The sequence below is a fragment of the Lygodium microphyllum genome, chromosome 25, assembly GCF_053477565.2.
Source record: "Lygodium microphyllum isolate KBCC chromosome 25, Lygodium_microphyllum_v1.1.10, whole genome shotgun sequence".
NCBI classification, from domain to species: domain Eukaryota; kingdom Viridiplantae; phylum Streptophyta; class Polypodiopsida; order Schizaeales; family Lygodiaceae; genus Lygodium; species Lygodium microphyllum.
Window position 1 is genome coordinate 7,452,454 of NC_141159.1, and position 19,267 is coordinate 7,471,720.

At 41.5% G+C, this 19,267-nt stretch overlaps 1 protein-coding gene across 10 annotated transcripts in view; it reads right to left on the reverse strand.

The window, feature by feature from the left end:
- Positions 1-5,089: 5,089 nt before the first annotated feature.
- Positions 5,090-19,267, reverse strand: part of LOC148013881 (zinc ion binding protein) — a 62,702-nt gene continuing 48,524 nt past the window's right edge. For 8 of the 10 annotated variants that reach the window (XM_087666390.1, XM_087666393.1, XM_087666392.1 and 5 more), the window contains 7 exons: positions 14,515-14,674; positions 6,745-7,051; positions 6,559-6,634; positions 6,401-6,447; positions 6,096-6,314; positions 5,796-5,997; positions 5,090-5,540 (listed from right to left, as the gene is read on the reverse strand). In XM_087666390.1, the coding sequence (XP_087522516.1) occupies positions 6,113-6,314; positions 6,401-6,447; positions 6,559-6,634; positions 6,745-7,051; positions 14,515-14,674 (792 nt within the window). In that variant the 3' untranslated portion in view covers positions 5,090-5,540; positions 5,796-5,997; positions 6,096-6,112. Of the gene's footprint in view, positions 5,541-5,752; positions 5,998-6,095; positions 6,315-6,400; positions 6,448-6,558; positions 6,635-6,744; positions 7,052-14,514; positions 14,675-19,267 lie in introns of those variants that run through there. The other 2 variants (XM_087666387.1, XM_087666386.1) reach the window with 2 other exon arrangements.

A 19,267-nucleotide genomic window follows, 5' to 3' on the forward strand; every position in this document is an offset into this window, starting at 1 on the left:
AAAAGATTTCCCAATTCTTATGAGCACTTGTTAATGGAAAAGTCATCGCACATGAAATATAGCACAAATGAAATTGGACACATTAGAAAATATACTAGAGTGGGATGACCATGCAAGTACTTAGCTTCTTAGTTGACAAGATTGTTGCATATAGATACCAAACAGTGATGACCACAAGCAAGTACAAGGCTTCTTAGTTGACAAAATTGTTGCATAATATACTAGAGTCTGATGGCCATGCAAATACTTGGTTTCTAAGTTGGCAAAATTATCGCATACAAATACCAAACAATGATGACCACATGCAAGTACAAGGCTTCTTAGTTGACAAAATTGTTGCATATAGATAATGCATGATTCATAGGAGGCTATAGCAGACTGGAGAACTCATTGTTACTTATGATTGGTTGCCAAATTCTATTGTTGGTGTTTGCCTCAAAAAATAAAGGTTCTCTCTTCACATGGGTTAAATAGACATAAGAGCAATAACCTCAATATATTTTTCATATCCATACTTGAAACAAACTAGACGAACAAAATAAATAAATCTCCAAAACATTTTTACTAAAGGGCCATGAAATTTTGACAAATTTTAATTGGATTTGTTGAAGTACCTTCACAAGAGATATGTAACAATCATGAAATTGGAATGCACATGTAGACTTCTTTAGACGCAAAGCCTGCTCATGTTGCAAATCAAGCGCACAAACTAATAAAGGTGTTCCTTCCTATATTTTCCACACATGCACATCATCTAGAAAAACGCAAACAACTTGGTACAAACAAGGTTTCAACCAATAGTCATAAAAGCATAGCTAAGAATGCATAGTGACGATTGCTCAAAGAATGTATATTTTGGTATATCAATGATATTGATTGCAACTTGATGATACTCCTACCAAAGGACCCTTAATGTGGCCAAATAGCTAGAAAATCTAGGCATAGAAAAGCATTTCATAATGGTCACTTGTTCGAAGTTTTAGAGTCGAGCACAAATCCACATTGAGACAATGTATTTTAGCTTTGAAAATTGAATTCTCCCTAAGCTGAATGACGAGGCTTACATCCACATTCACTAATAAACATTTTGATTCCTCAGCCTATTTGGACTTATTCTTAATAAGTTAGTACAAGGCCTTACTTTTATAGTCCGTTCTTGTAAACCCTCAATGGCATGATCCACTTGCTTTAATTTGAAGGTGACCCTTTAGAGTAAGCCATCAAATGCATCAACATACACAAATGAAACCTTGCAACTCATATATCACTATTGGTTTTAACACTATTCAATAACTAAAGTTGCATAAACAATAGTACCATGGAAACTAGATTAAATTATGAATATTTTGCAAGCACTAAGTTGGCCTCTAAAGCATGCTATTTGATAGTCAACTACCTTACAAAAATGATCCTTCTCATTTTGAAAACCCACCAAAGGTAAAGGAATATTCTCTTTGAATAATTATCTTCATATTTGCATTCAACCATTTTGTAGCATTGCCAGTAATGGCACAATATAGTAGTGGTTAGGGGAATGTAACATGTTTCTATGGGGAAAATTACCCTCGATTATCTAGCAATTTGTGAATTTTTTTCTTTGTAGGTTACTTGTGTAGCCTTGATGTTAGGTAGATCATCAACTATTCCTCTATGACTGATTGTGTTTGCGCTGATTGTTAGTGTTTTGGCTGCTAATTCAAGAAGGTGTGCATTCACAACTAACAACCATCACAAATTGTTACTGAGAGATACAATAGCATGCTATTGTTATTGGAGGAGAAGAGAGAACAAAATTTTCCTATTGGTCTTAAATATGTATGTTCACATAAGTATGTATAAAGTCCCTTACCTTACTGTGCCATTGATACTCCATAGAAAGACATGACATTATGTTGCATGGGCCATTAGCAAAATGCACTCGTAAGTGCCATCCAAAAATAGCAAACTTGTTATACATCAACTTATCAATGTTACCAAATAGGAATATCAATATGTGCATCTAGTAGTTGCATTCATAAATCAATGTATTTGTACAATGCTACCCAAGAACTCTCCAAGCTTATAGCTTCGAGTCACTTTTAAGAAGCAATGAAACGAGCTAGCACAACATACATTTGGGAGATGATGTTAGTAAAATGGGCTTGCACAATATGTACTTGGGAGACATTAGAAAACACTTTATTGTGGAGGGTTGAGTGAATTTTTAACATGAGATGAATCCCACGTGACAAAAGAGAGACAACAACCCACCAAAGTTCTCCATAAGAGCATCCTTGGCTTATTGTAAAATATCTCAAGCAATACAAGGCTCCTCTTTGAAATATATTATTGTAAGTTAAATTTCCTAGTCCACTCATTCCAATCTATCCTTTCAATTTTGGTTCATTGTGTTTGTTCCAGGTGATAAGGTACTTTAGTTAGCCTAATTAACTCTAGGTCCTCCATGATTTTTCTACATCAATAATGACCATATGGTCCATTGCACCATGCATTGCAAGGAAACCAACTCATGAGGTTCAAAAAGAGATTGCACTACCACATAGTGATATAAACTGTCCTTTATATACGCTACTTTCTTTATGTTTAGTTTGAATATCAATCATAGGGATTGAGCTTATCATATCCCTTCAATCATGTATCTTCTACCTCACCATCCCCCTTCATTAGTAAAAGAGAATTTCTTAACATTCAAATAAAAGTTGCAACCATGTATTAATATTGGAAATTGAAAATAGAAAGCCATTTAAGGTAAGTTTTTACATGTATTCCACCATGGTGGGCTACAACGTTGAGATGGCCTAGTTCTGGATTGTATAATTTGCAAAGAAATCAGCCTTCAATTAGGGTGTTACTATATAGCTAGCCAAGGCTTTCCAAAGTGAGTTACTAATAATACAAGGCTTGAACATTGAGCAAATCTATATGGTAGTATTGAACATGCAAGACCTCCAAACAACTTCTCTTCCTATATTAAGGTGGCATTGTATAAAGTCACTTTGGTTGAGACTTAAGTATTTTGTAGTCTACCTTAATGGTATCTCAAAACATGTGTACAAATGTTCAAAGAAAAAAAAAGGCATTGGATGGTGATGTCACCAAATGCTTTTTGTTGTGTAAGTGGTCAAACTTCCAATGGGAGGATTCTCTCTCTCTTGCCAGTAGCTTATTCAAGTTTTTGATGACTTATTATTTAATATAGTCTTCTTGTTGGAGATGCTCTACTTACTACCACATCTTTGTTGCATTCGAACCCCTATAATTTCTAAGTGTAATTTCTAATGTTATACATTAAGATTTCTTGTTTTCCTAATGAGGGTATCCATCTCCTTTTGAACAACTTGTTCAAGTTATTGATGATGTGCTAGTTGCTACCATGTTCCTATTGAAGATGTGCTATTGTAATGATAGTTCTATGGAATTGAAGCTAGCAATCTCCTCCTTTTTTCCTTGGTGGTGTGTCCCTAATGCAAACAATTGAGGCCAAAGCTAAAGCTTGAGAAGAGAAAGAAAGGATAAAGATACTAAAGGGCGACTGTAAACTTGGGCTAAAGGTGTTGCTACCACTTATTATAGAACTTTAGGTTGAAGCATCCTGAGGCTAAAATAGAGTATCTTGACGTTGAAACGGAGGTGAAGCTTAAGGCAGTGCAAATAGAGAAATCTTGGAAGCTCAACAAGAAGGATTAAGCTATAACAATCAATTGTGGACTATTCAATGGTATGGAGGGGGTTTTGGTGAGAGAGAACATTCTAACAAATGTTAAATTTTTTCACACTTTTAGACTACATTTGTGGTTGATACTATATTGGCATGTGCCTTTTAGTTCAATTATTTGCATAAAGTACATTGGACTCTACGTTTTGGACAAGAACTGAAGGTATCCTTTTATTGCAAAACATGATTGTAAGTTTTACTTAGGATGTATGGGGACCACGATTGTGAGCCTAAGAAACACATCTACTAGGTACTCAAATAAGTCATCAAATAGACCACAAGAGCAAGTAAGTTGATGTATTGGATGGCAAGAGCAATTTGTACTTACGAAGTGATGTTCGAAGATGATGCAAACAATGACATGGATATGTAGCAAAAATCCCATGAGTTGAATGGACAAGGCGACTCCTATAAAGAATGTGAAATCAAAGTCCATGGTAAAATCATGATCACATGGGAATGTTGTTGGGGCTTAAGAGAGCTCACATGCTACATGCAAGCAAAAAAACAAAGGTGGGATATTTTAATGTGGGAATCCTAATGCCTTGGAGGGCTTGGATCAAGTATTTGGGTTCTATAAATAAATACGTATGGTATGAAGAATTTATAAGCCATTAAGACAACCACAAGGGATACCATGCAAGTTTAGTAAGAGGGTTAAATACCTAACTCACAAATCTAGTTTCAATAACTCTCGTAGCTCACCAACGCACATGGTGAAGGGTGTTAGACACAAGCGACAATATAGAACCCTGTTTTTATCAAAAAGTGATGAGGGAAAATCACATTTTGCAGCCTACAAATCCTTACACTACATACTAATGGTAGATTTATCCCATTGGCCCCCCTTTCTCTCTTTCAAGTGGGTAAACATCACATTGGACCTAACAAATATGGTTGGATTTGGGAGCATTTCAATGTTTCGATTAAGTAAGATATTGTTCAATTTAGTTTAATTTATGGATAGACTTAATACAAGTAGTCTCACTTTAGCATGTTTGAAGCACTCTAGGGGGAGATTTGGAAAGCTGAAACTTTGGTCTTTGACTTGCCCCCATGGGTGACCAAGGACACAACCAAACTCAAGGGCATTAGCAATTAGATCTTGTGCAGAATGCTGATCTTCTCCCTAGGGAGGATTTAGCTCCTTGGCATTCAGCATTCTTTGTTGCTTCTTTGCCGTGACTATGTACACTTTTTAGTTATTTGATCTTCTGTAAGGTGAGTTTATGCACAATGGCCTGGAGTTATCCTGCATCTTGTAAGGTGAGTTTATACAATTACCTGTTACGGAAAAGAAAGAGCATGGAAACAATAAAACTAGTCCTTCGAGAGAATGGCTTGTCACTACACAAGGTTTGATAAAAGCACAACTCCAAGTGAATGCAGCTCATGAATATGCACAATGTTGCTCATAACTCTTCCAGTTATCTGTGCAAGCAGCTATGTCTGCTCAAGCTTCACATGACCCAGCTATGCGAGCAAAAATAACAATGCCCAAATTGTTTGTGATGTGCTTCTGTATCTGTACAATTATTGGCTAATTGACCTAATCCTGCCAAGATCATAGTGAATAGAGTTAACCCAGGAGAAGACCTGGCAAATAAGAGCACTATCTACTATTTCGAACATCCCTATATCATGTTCCAGTCAGGTTTGTAAAGGCTCTACCTTTCAGCCACTACTCAATAATGAAAAACAGCCATATCAGCCACTAGCCAATCATGAAAATCAGGCATACTGGAAATATTATTCCCTGATTACACATCCCATTTGATCCATACAACTCTGGTTAGCAAAGCTCTCCATTCCAGCAGCTGAATAACTATTCAAAACACAAACACCGGAAGGAGGTAAATAGTAGAGCATAACTCCTATTCCTGCTCGGGCAAACTTTCAAGGTGACATAAAAGGCCCAAGATAATGCTTAAAGTACTATGGTTTTGATTCATTTTTGCTGAACACGAGTTAATATTTGAACTCTTTGGGCTGTTATATGCTAGTAAGAAACACTGAATCGCCTGCAAGCCAATGGTATGTTTCTTCTACAAGTCCACTAAATAATGAACCAAAAACATACCTCTTTTTCCTCAGGCTAGTTGCCCCACAGTGATGCACCAGGAAATAAATGTGACCCAGCTGCTTACAAAACCCTAGTCTTGCAACCAGACATGGTGTTGCATTTATCCTTCTGCTATGTGGAGAACGTACTTGAGTCCTCCAGATTTTCAATAAAGACTCAGTAAAATCAACACCTTTGGTATCATTCACCCACGGAGGTGCTGAAAAAACAAGCCCAGATATAACCAGTTTCTTGCTGAACAGCCCAAAACTCGAGAAAGAGTAGACTCTCTCTATGTATTAAAAAGCATTTGATTACCTAGTTTGAAAATGTCTTTAGAACTGCTTTGCTCTCCAGTCAACAAGAAGATTTCCATCATCGATATCATCATCGCTGTCAGAATCCTCTTCCAGTGTTAGGTTAACATTAGAAAAAGGCTTCTTAGACACTACTTTCGCTATTACTTCTGTAATTTCAGTTTCTTCTGCTTTTTCATATTGTTTTTGACGCATTTTTTCTACTTTCTCCAAAAGGACCCTGTTAAACAATTGAAAAGGGGTAAGTAAGTAGGAAATAGCAAAAGCTACCGACATGTCTAGATTCAAAAACTAAACACTAATAACCTTTGTTCTAAAGTTTCAAGCTTCTCTCTGTCCTCAGCAGCATCAAACTGTTCCAAACAAATGGAGTTCACAGAATTCCCTGTCAGCAAATACAATCAACCACAGAAAACTGCTCTACAGACGAAAAACATGATGCATGCGTTTAAGAATTCCAATACCTCTTCCTCTTCCATCCGTAGATCTACTTCTTGTATATCATCACGAATGGACTTTTGAAACTCCTTCCATTCATCCCTTTACCCAAATGAAGACAAAAACATTGAGAAAAGTACTGTGGTAAAAATACTAAACATTGCTGATATTTTAAGCCTGTGCAGCACTGAAATAAAAGTAGGGAAACTCACTGCATATCATATTTAGGTGGCTCAAGACCTCGTGCCCTATGATCAGCGTCAACATTATCAAAGAAGCCCTCAGGCAATGTGGCTTGCACAGTCTTTGCAGTCACAGGTCTGTTCTGCACCAGTTGCGAGGCCTGACTGGATGCTGTTGAGATTTGCACAGCACTTCGTGCAGACTTTTCAGAGGCTAATGTGCACTTTTTTACAGCTGGAGCAGGTTTGTCAAAAGTCTTACTATGCTCTTTTGTATTGCCATTCACTTTCATCTCTGAGGATGCACTAGACAGTCCATCATGTTTGGCTATACCATCTGAGGAAAGATAAAGAAACAAACCCTTGTCAGCCTAACACTCAGATGCCAAGAAAAACAACTGTAAGTTTATCAGAAAACTCCAATCCATACGGTCAAGTACTAGCAATGCCAAAATTGTAAAGAGCGGCAGATACTTGTGGAGAGATGGCCTTCAAATTCTCCTGAATATAGACAATTGTTTTGTTTTTCAAGGGTTTTTATATCAGTACAAGCATATATGAACATATTATTGAGATACAAACGAGAGTGCCACAAGAGAGGTCATCAGTAAATTGCCTGAAAGTCTAAAATATTGCTATTGCTGAACATTTTATAACTGTTGATAAGTTCAATGGTCACTGAAATATCAAGATTTTAATGCTGCTTGTGGAGATGAAAAGCCTAAAAGCACTTAAAAATTTTCCCGGTAATGAGAAAACATTTTCTTCAAGACTAACATGCTCAAACACCCTATGTTAAATCTATGACTACTAAGATGTGCAATCCATGCTTCTACTTGTGTGTTACAAGCTTTGTGCTTGTTTGCCACCTGATCTAGGTGTGGCCTACTAAAGGTATCAGACCACACCTCCTCCATCCAACGTGCCACAGCAAGGTCAAGCAGAAAATCCATCTGCATGCTTTTAAAGGAGGACGGTAGGAACATAGTGGCAAAGAAACACATTTCATAAGCCCTGTCCTATAGAAAAAGGTTTGTATCTCCATGCTCAACATTTACCTTAAATTCATTTGACACATTCGTGTGGATTATTGTTAATGATTGTCATTGATTGCAAGGATTTTGTTTGGGCCATTATCCATCTATGCTTCTGCTATGTTTAAAGTTAACATCACATCACATGAGTCATATTCTATATGTATAAAGAGTTTCATAGCTCTCTCTCTCTCTCTCTCTCTCTCTCTCTCTCTCTCTCTCTCTTTGTGTGTAATGGATGTTATATTTATAAAGAACTAAACGACAAAAGAGTTACAAAAGTCATGGCAAAGACGCAGAGGAAATTGCCATATGCCAGGGAAGTAAGTCCTCCCGAGGGAGTAAGTTAGAGTGCCGAATGAGATCTATTTGCCAATGCAAGAGACCTTTAAGCCTAGCAATATGTCCCTGAACATTAGAGGTTGAATCAAAAAGAAAAGCATTCCGAATGGTCCAATTGTGCCAACAGCCCCAGTATCTAAGAAAGTGAAACAACATCTTCATATGCGACTGTGCCGGTGTGGGGTATTTGGGCCGCACAAAAACCCAATCAAAAGGGCTTAGCGGGAAACCAACCACTGCTCGCCAAACTGCTCATAAGAGTGACCAGATTTTCTTAGCGAGAGGGCAAGAAATAAATCCATGACGGGCCGATTCCCCACTAGTGGTGCAAAAGAAACAATTGCCGTTGGAGATTCGACGCTTGGAAAGGGCTGAAGCAAGAGGAAGACCACCAATCATCACCCTCCAAAGAAAGACCTTGCATTTGAAAGGTGTCTTATTCAACCAGCCCTCTATCACAGTTACCTTCCACCATGACTGAGATTTACGCAATCCCCATATAGTATTAGCTTTAGTAACCAGCCATTGATGATCTTTAATCAGAAGATGATACACCTGGTTAGCTGAAGCCTTTTCCAAAATCAGCCGGCCTGCAAGGTCCCAGTCTTGCCAGGGACGATCTGAAGCAAGGGCAGGAAAGGGTTGTCTGCTCTGGAGCACCATCAAAAGCTGTCCCCATAAATCACGGTATCCACGAGGGATCCTGAAAAGCCTCCTAGCTGTACGAAACGATATCAACACATTGCGACTGGCAAAGGTGGCATCTGCAACTGAAGTCAAGCCCAAACGTGCCATGCGGTTAAATTTTGGTCTGAGCTCATGTTTGCCTGCCCAAGAAAGTAATCGCGAGGCTACCAACAATTCTAGTTGAAAAGAGTTAGTAGCTAAGCAGTCCGCTGGATGCCACTAAGCCTTCTGGAGAACCAATTTCCAGGAACATACCAAATGAGCAAGCGGGGATGATGAAGGACTAGAAAACCAAGAGTCTGCATTAAGAACATGCCACCAGGAGCTCCAAATTTGGGTATTACCATGCACAAACCCGTGATCCTCAAGAAAATAATGGGCTATAAAGACCCACGGGTAATGATCCAAGCACATGGCACCAAAAAGAGACCAACGGAGTGCCAGCATATGAGTTTCTGCATCCAAAATAGCCCCACCACCCATGCGTTTGGGGGTACATACATGCGACCAAGAAATCCATGAAATGCCTGCATGCAAGGAGTTCTTCTTCCATAACATGAAACAAATGTACTGAGTAGGAGCATTAAATGTAGTAGTAGTCCAAGGCAGCAATGGCAAGAAATATGTGAGCATTGGCAACATAATTGTATAAGCCACTTTGAGGCGAACATGGAAGGGCCAAGCCTGTGACTTCCAATACAGAAACTTAGCTGCCAGTTTCTATGAAATCCACTCTAGTAGTTGCTTCGGCCGAACATCAACACCCAAAGGGTACCCAAGATGCCTGACAATGGAACCATGGGGAACAACCATTCCCTGCCAATCCAATGACTGCAAATTTGACTCCGTGCAACTGAGAATGGCTGATTTCAAAGCATTGATATAAAGACCATAAGCATGACCAAAGAGAGTCCAAACATCTAATGCTTTACGAAGATTATCTTTGTCCGCACGTAAAATCATAAAGCTGTCATCAGCCAAGGATTGACTAATGAAGTGCGGTTCAAAAAAAAGAGACAATCCAGCCAACTGAGTAGAAGCTGCCATATGAGATAACATCGAAAGAACCGGATGAGTCGCAAGGGCAAAAAAGAGAGGACTCAAAGGGCAACCCTGTCTCACAGAGCGTGCAAGGACAAATGGCTCAGTAACACCGCCATTCAGCATAACTCGCGAAGAAGCCGCAGCACTAATGGTGTAGATTAAACGAGACATCCGAGTATCAAAGCCCATAGTAGACATAAGTTCTGCAATGAAAGACCAGTCTAAATAATCAAAAGCCTTTTCCAAGTCCAATTGAATCAATACCACCTCCTGATTAGAGTGCCTTGCATAGTCAATAGCCATTTGCACATTTAAGACATTATGCAGAATGTTTCGGCCCTTAATGAAACCATCTTGAAGAGGATGCACAATGGCAGGAAGATGCTTATGGAGCTGATTTGCCATTACTTTCGAAAAGATTTTGTACATAGAACCCATCAAAGAAATTGGTCGCCAATGTTTCAACATAGACAATGAAGCAACTTTTGGAAGCAGTTTGATAAGTCCTTCTTCCCATGAGGAAGGCATGAACCCCTTTTCCCAAACCTGCTGAAACATAGCCATCAATGGTTTCACCGTTCGGATAGCAAAAACCTCAAAGAATTCATTGGTGAGACCATCCCAACCGGGACTTTTATCCTTGGGCAAGTATAACAAAACATCCATAACCTCCGCCTCACAAATATCTGTCTCCAAAGTAGCTTACATGTCCTGTGGAACATGATTGCGGACCAGATCATAGAAAATTAAGGGGCATGAGTAATGTGGTCTGAAGGTGGAGAAGTGGAACCAAGAAGGTCGAGAAAATAATTTCTACAAATATTCACAATAGTCTGCGGATCAATGACCATTTGACCTTCTGCATCCTAGAGTCTAGTCATATTCTCTCGAGCAGGAGAGGCATGGAGAGCTCGAAAGAACTTATGAGTCTGACAAGCACTGTCTTGCAAAATTCTCCGTCAAATTTTGCAATTTGGCCTGCTGATAAGATTTCAACTGAAACTCTATAAGAGCAGCCAAACGCATCGCCAGTGACAGCAGAAATACATCATCTGGAGTGTCCACCAGTAGAGAACGAACCAAAGCCAGTAAGTCCTCTGCTGCCTGTCCACGCTGCCAACAAAGAGAGGCATGATGGATCCCATACTACCGAGCAACCCGCTGCACATTAGAGAGCAATCGTTCAAACGAAGCATTGCCCTTAGAAGAGAAGTCCAATAAGAATCTATCAATCAATTGCTACATATAGCTCTAAAAGATTGAATCCTTCAAATAAGATGAGTTAAAACGCAAAGGGAGTCTATCCAGAAATTGCTTAAAGGGTGCAATGGGTTGTGCAAGCATCTCAAGCTGTAGAGGGAAATGGTCCGACAAGGCATATTGCTGCAACACTTTCATTTCGAGCATCTCAGGAAGAAAATCATCCTTCTGCATAATGTACATGCGGTCCAACCGCGATCATGTAGTCACATACTACGCAGAGTGGAAAGTAAACCCTGTAGAAGAAGGGTGTAGCCAAGACCAAAGATCTTGCTTAAGAACGTCAAGAGCCAACACATTCCACACACGACTTTCCAGAGCGTCCATTACCGAATGCTTTGATGTAGACTGTGAAGAATCAACACACATTAGAATCCTCCATCAAAAAACCTCATCTGCCAAGTGACAAGGAGGTCTGTGTATTCCAAAGATCCCGGCGGGATAAAGGGTCATTTGGAGCATAGAGCCCAAGTAACCATAAGATCTCTCCTTCAAATAAAACTTCAATCACCACAAAACGACCATGTACATCATTTTTAATAAGAACATGCTGATATTTCTCATGTACAATCATTAGCACACCAGAATAATGCATGGCATGTATCCCTGCATAAAACAAGCGAAACCCATGGCAATCCACAACTTTTCCTACTTCACCATGACTCTTGTGCTCAATAGCACACAAGACATCCCACTAATTCTCATGCAATAAACTCCACATGATATGTTGCTTATTGCGAGAACAAATGCCTCGCACGTTTCAAGTGGCTATCTTCATGTGTATTCAAAAAAGAAAATCAGGAACAAGGCAAAGCTTGCCTTGATTTAACCTTTTCTGCTAGAATGTCAAGGACTCCCTCATCCAAAAAATCAACTAACACAGCAAAAGAGTTCTGACGGCCAGAGTTGGAGGTGGACGGTATATCTGCTGTCTTGGGATGAAACGGGGATAACGACGATCCCATGGGGTAATCACGTTCCCTCTAGTATAAAAAGCCAACTTAGCAGGTGGACCCTTTGGACCGTCCGTATATACTTTCCTGGTAGGCTGATGACGGGGAGCAGAGGAAACCATAGCAAGAGCAGTGTGCTCTGAAGACAACATTTCTTTCCTGCGCATATAACTGTGCATGGAATTTTGTGAGGCATTAGGCACAGTATCCGCCATGCCAGCATCAAACCTTTTACCTTTTTGTGCATGTACATCTACCCAGGCATTGCCACGGGAATCCAAACCCGAAACATGTTGTTTACCTTTATCCAAAACTTTAGGTGGCTGGGTTGCATCCTGCAACGGAGCATCAAGCACCATACCATCCATGGGCAGCACAACATGCTCAGTATCTGAAGTCGGTTGCTTCTCTGGGCATTCGGCCATAAAATGCCCCAATTTTCCACACGAAAAGCAATGCCCTACAAAGTTACCCCATTTCAAACGAATGTGCAAAGGATGCAGGCCAGAGCAATTAAGACGTAACCAAGCAGGCCTTTTCCTAGCAGTGTCCCATAACATACACAAACGATTACGATTCATGGCCCTGAGGCTCAGGGGGGCCAGAACAGTGTCCACCACAGCCATGGCATCCTTTAACAGTGGCCAATAGATAGCCGGACAATTTTCCACTTCAACCCACACCGGGCATTCACGTTGAAGCAAGTGCTGAAAATCTGCCATTGGGCGCCATGGCACAACATGGACCAAACAGCAATCAAAGAACAATGGCAGTTTAAACAAGAGATCAGCACGATGCTTCTCAAATTTCAACAGCACCTCATAAAAGCCTCGGGGCCCAACAAAAATCTCTTCAGCACACTCCCCTTGTAGCAAACTGTGCAGCCACTGGCGAATACGAGAAAGCACTGGGATCCTACCAATGAAGAAGAGTATAACAGCACGTTCATAAAACACTGAAAATGAGCACAATACATTTTTCGGGTCCACAGTGGCTTCCAGAACATCTTCAGTTCGAGAGTCAGAAAACGCTTCCTCATTATGTTGCACATAATCGCCAAGCAGAGTGTTTGCAAACTCCAACAAATGCTCCCAGTCAACATCCTGAGAGTCCACAGAATCCGAGGCAACCTGCACATAAGAACGATCCTGATGATCCATTGTCTCATCCGAAGTATGCTTGGTGCGTTTGCCCACAGGCTGGAAGTCAGGACTAGGGGGCATCTCCTCTATGCAAGGAACCATATCTTCGGGTTCCTCTGTATCAGAATCTGGACCAAGAGCTACCACCGTTTGGTCTATAAAAGCCATATCCAGACCAACCATGTTGTATCACTACGTGTGCCGGTCAGAGGCCGAGCCAGGAGCTCACGGGAAGCAGAAACAGCGCAAGCCTCTCTCTCTCTCTCTTGGGCAGAACGGACCCTGCACTTGATTGACGAAGGGGCACAGATAGTGCATGAGCAGGAACAGACGCCCGCTGGGCAGAGAGGGCACGTCCACAGGCAAGGAACACAAGACCTCTTTCCCTTGCTCACTCAGGCTCTGGCTCCCACTGTTCTCTGAAAGCTGTTGCTCTCTCTCTCTCTCTCTCTCTCTCTCTCTCTCTCTCTCTCTCTCTCTCTGTGTACAGATCAGCGGGCACTCTGGTCGAGACGCTGCCTCTCTGGGTTTAGGGTTGACAGCAACTGGGCGCCTCTGCAGAAGGGAACAAATACGAGCAGGCGGACCCGCGGGCAGCAGAGCAGTCAAAGGCAGATGGGCGTCTGCAGGCATGGCAGCGCGACTGGGCAGGAGATAGGTGCAATGGAACCCGTGACAAACCAGAACGGCGCTCAGGACCAGGACGCGCGAAACGAAGCCTGACGGGACGGAAGGGCGATGGCAGGGCCCCCAGCCACCAGGACTGACAACAGACGGGTGACGGCTTATGCCATCTGCACGCGGGGGGAACCAGCCAAAGGATGACGACGAAACGGCACAGGCGGCAGGTCACGAGCAGGCGCCATCAACTCTCTCTCTCTCTCTCTCTCTCTCTCTCTCTCTCTCTCTCTCTCTCACGAAACTTGTTTCTAAGGTTTTGCAAAACTCATATGAAATCTATGAAACCCATTTCATGCCTCCTATTGCACAAATCCCTATCCTATGGATCATAGGGAACACTTTAGAAGGAAACATGGGATTACTACACTGAAGGAGAGAAGCAGATGATGGATTTCTGGAAGCAGGACAGTCTCTTGGATTCTAATTACAGGCCCCAAGGAGAGCACTCTATTGGAGCGAGCTCCTCCAAGCAAAGGTGAAACTCTCTAATTGGAATAGCATCAGATAGCACCTCAACACGTAGCCAACTGGTTTCTGCTTCACTGACATTTTTCTCTCCAGGCCAATACTCCACAAAATGCATACTAATGGGCTGTAGAGAAGAAAATCGTACTACAGTAAACAAGGCAATGATAAGGGGGCATAGAACATACTGACCTAAAGCAATGCGCTTTGTTTCAGAGGCATCGAAAAAATCATCAGGAAGTGATGACCAAACTCGAACTTTAGGCTGGCTTGATTCTACATTTTCAGGATGAGTGTTTGATGAAATTTGAGCAGCAGCACCTTTAACTTGAGCTTTATACAAGTCAACTCTCTGTTTGTGTGCACCAGATCATGAACATCAGATTTGTTCCCATCAAACAAACCTCAATACTACAACATATAGAATGATTATTTGAAATTTATTGCTTTCTCACCTACCTTTAAAGCAATTATAATGACAAGTACCATACTGTCTCAAGTTACAAAGAGTCTAAATGCTAATAGAGCTTTATAATAAATTTTACCATTCAGTGTAATCTGTGCCCTTCCCCCCTCCCCCCGCTGTTTTCTCCCTACCTCCCTCCTCTTTTGCAAAGACAAACAAAAGAGTGACTTGCTAAGGCATGCCCCACTAGAGATCGACCAGCTCCTGTAAAGTCTTAATGCTAATAGAGCTTTATAATAAATTTTTACCATTCAGTGTAATCTGTGCCCTTCCCCCCTCCCCCTGCTGTTTTCTCCCTTCCTCCTCTCTTGCAAAGACAAACAAAAGAGCAGCTTGCTAAGGCATGCCCCACTAGAAATTGATCAGCTCCTGTAAAGTCATTATATGGCAGTCCGTTAGTTTGTGGGGAGGGCAGTCAGATATTTTCTACCACATCAATTTTTAAGAATGTATTGTATGTGCAACCAGTCAGCCCATTTTTCTGATCTCGCAACTACTGGGATTGCAGTATTCATGGCCCACAGTCGTGGTTCAGGCAGGCAGTCAATGTGAGGTTCTGTAAAAGAGAGATTTCTTAAAATTACTTCATTTTATATGCAGCGAGTCAGCCCATTTTTCTGATCTCACAACTATTGGGATTACAGTATTTATGGCCCAAAGTCATGTGGTTCAGGCAGCCAGTCGATGTGAGGTTCTGTAAAAGAGAGTCTACCACACACCCTCATACATATTCTGCCTTGACTTACTCAGTGTTCAGCATTCACTTTTGTTAAGCGAAAAGAGATGCATTACACATTAAATCTTAATTAGCTCATCAAAACAGCCCCAAAACTCAAAAATTACCAAAGAATCTGTGTCCCATAAAACACCAGATCTGTAAATAGAAGCCACTTGTTTTGCAAGTTCCAGCCATCAGCCCTCTACACCTTGCAGCTGTCATCCCTCCTCCCATTGGTGCCCCCTCTTCACCAGTCCCTGAGGACCTACTACCAGTTGTGGCCAACCACTAGGCGGGCTATTTGAATCATTGAGTCAATACATCGTGCTAACTGTTGATGTACAAAAGGTTAGTTACAATTGACATTAGCTTTGATGCTGATTTCTGATAATGCTGTCAGGGTGAGGAGAGAGGAGATATTTTATGGAGAGAGAAATTCTATCAAGGAGAGTGTTTGTCGATGAGAGAGAGAAGACGTTGACAGATGATGTCAACATGCAGCAATGAGAAAGAGAAAAAATGATTGAAAGAGGAAAAACAGGGCAGAGGGTTCCCTGCTAGAGAGGGGGGATCCCTAGTGTTGCCTGCAAAGGACTACATAAAAGTAGTCGGCACCTAGTTGGCGTGAAGATTGGCTGATGGCAGCTAGTGCCACAGCAGAGCAGCTGATTGCTGTGTGCTTCTGGCTATGACAGATGGAGGGGAAGGCATAAGTTGTTCGTCACATGAAAGAAGGGATACAAAGCATTGCGCGGCTGCATAGGTCTCTGCAGAAGCCACGTGGCTTCAAATGATGGCAGCACCACAAGGAAATCCTCTCTTAAGACATACAACTCATGTGACTCACATTCAATTTCCCCTTAGTCAAAGCAACAAATAAAGAAGTATGCCCTTTCAAGCAAGTCCGTGCCTCCTTTTTTTTCCCTTTTTAAACATCTTCAGGTCTACATTAAAAGCAAACTATTTTCTCTCTACTCTATGTCTATCTGAACAGCAACCTCTCACATTCTTCCTCTCCCATACTTTGTTTCTTCTCTCTCTATGCTCCTTTCTCCTATTGTCACCATGACTTCTAGCAGTGTGCCTCCTTTTGATACACCCACAGCTACCGAACCTCAACACATGGACAATGTCCAACCGGCTTCTCCTAAACCTCAACACATCCACGGGCTGTAACGAAATGCTCTACCGCAAAAAACACAAAAACAATCATATGACGAATGCACAAACTGATACAGAGCACAGTAAAGGTTAGGGTAACACAAAGACCGTCAACTCGGTGTAATGAAGAATGAATAATGTATAGAATACAATGCTCAAAGCAACAGACACACTATGCACTGAAGAATACTAAGCCCCAAACTCCCCTGTCTTGAGGACTGGGGAAGAGAGTACGAGTTGAAGAGTGTGTTGCACTCTAATGGATCTCGAAAAGCAGCTGGCAGCCTCTAAGAATATCCAGCAACAGCAAACACAGCTCAAGTGTGGCTGAATTAGTGACAGATGAGCAGACTGGTGCTGATATACCAAAATGCAGATTTGGGTGATGATATGGCAGGCTCAACAGCGCCTGGGGTAGCAAAACACAGATGCATACTGACATGGCAGGGCTGGCAATGAAAACGCAAGCTGCTGCTGGTCATAAAGCAATAAATGCAGCCTGTTGATGACGTGGACGGTGTCAGGCTGCCAGGTACAAATGCAGCCATCAGTAGTGTAGGATCAGGTCATCTCCTGAACACAAAGGTTGGAATGCAGCAAACAGCAATCGCCAACACTTGGAAGGGCTGGAAATCAGACACGAACAAGTAGACATTGATGGGCAGAAGCTCGGCTGAGATATCCTCCGTGTACAGGGTGTGAACAACTGAGATAAGGAACTTGCAAGCTGCAAAAACGAGATTATGGCTGACTGGAGGGCAGCATGCCTATTTATAGAAAGCAAGCTACAAAAACAAGACTATGGCTAAGTGGAAGGCAACATGCCTATTTCTAGAAAGTTTGGGTCCTCCCAATTAGGGTTCGTGTTTATGGGACACAGACACACTAGGAAAGCATTTCTTTTCAATAAAGGGTTTCATTCATCAATTAATAGAGCTTTGGGGTTGTCTTAATGAAGCTAATCCCTTTTAGTTCAACACCCCCTCTCAGACCCAAAACTGAAACTAGGAAGGGATTCTACTAACCCAATTCCAAATTTTCTCTTCTTTTTCTTTTCCCCAAGCTGTCCCACACCAAAGCAACCAGAGCAATAGACAAAGAGTGCATGACCGTTGTCCAAGGACCTACCAAGGCTATAGAGACGATAGTGATCTTACCAAGGGAGCCCAAGTGGTCACCCCAAAGAAGCCACGGCATCCGACAAACGGTCATTATCACATACCTAGGGACCTACTAGGATCTACAAAGCTGAATGGAACCATAGTGGACTTTGCTCTTGTTTTTAAAAACAACTTTTGATTGTTTTTTAATAGATTTATCTTAAGGATTCTAAATCAGTTTTCATACTCTTGAGTAATCTATGCCATTTGAGGAGAATAAAAGGATGGCCAGGAAACCCTAGACCATCATAAAAAAAACAAGCTATCCCAACCACCACTAGGTGTCACCGTGATGGTGAGGAGAAAAATATATGAAGGGTATAGTGTAAACAAAAAACATAGGTGGAAGCAAGCTAGGCCACTTGAGCAAGCAAAGCAAGCAAGGGAGACTACCCTCAAAGATTGCCATGTGAGTTGCTGCGAATATGGTGGATCTAGAGTCGACCACTTCAAATGACTGAAAAGTGATAAATGAGCACAAATGCATGTTTACAAGAACAAAATGACGATGCACCCTGAAGTTATGGAATAGGCAATATAGATAATCATGCTCGTGTAAAATGCTATGCAATGGTGCCACTTGGCAGTGCCCTCACAAAGGAATTGTTGGCTTTTCCAAGCACTCTTTTACAATCATAGCCATCCACAGAATGTGGACAAAGATACAATATACTAAATAATAAATGTCTCTAAAACTGAATAAACCAAAATCTTATCACCCTCAAGAGAAAAAGGCCACCCCCTCTCCATGTGAAAGGGAAAGCCATAGAGACACTCTCTCCCTATCAGTCCGAAGCAGTAAGGTGTTGGAAATAAAGGGCCACAATTTATACATGCTCAGGTGTGAACGCACCCTTAGCACTTGTACTTTATATGTATCAAACTCGTATCAGAGCATCGGTTATCACGAGTATGCTTCCTAAACTTTGCTCAAGCTATGTCAGCTCATCACACACAAGAAAATAGCAGGTCACCTTCAATTCTGATGAGGCAAGGTCACTAGGGGCAGCTGGTAAGTCGCAAGTCACAATCTGTTGGAAGTCACAAGCTACTGTCAATCGCAAGGTGCAGACGTAGGTCACAGGATAGGCGTTAGGTCAAGCGACAGCCTTTCAAGTCAGCACCAGTGCCCGACGATTAGGTATCAACGTCGGCAGTAATTTCCAAGCTAGGTGCAAGTTACAGGCAGCATCCCGACAGACCATGCTTTTTTTTCCTAACAAAATCACATTCCTTTTTTCAAAAGGTTTATCCTTTGGTAAATTTTGTGGCATGTCGTTCAAGTGTAAGCACAAATTGACAAATCTTAGAGATTGTACATGCATTTCCTCCCAAAATTTGGCGCTTTTGATGTATGCTTGAAGATTTTACTTGGCTGAGTAAAATTTGTTAAATTTGCACGCACTTGGGACTCAAAAATTGGGGCTTTTCATGTATTTG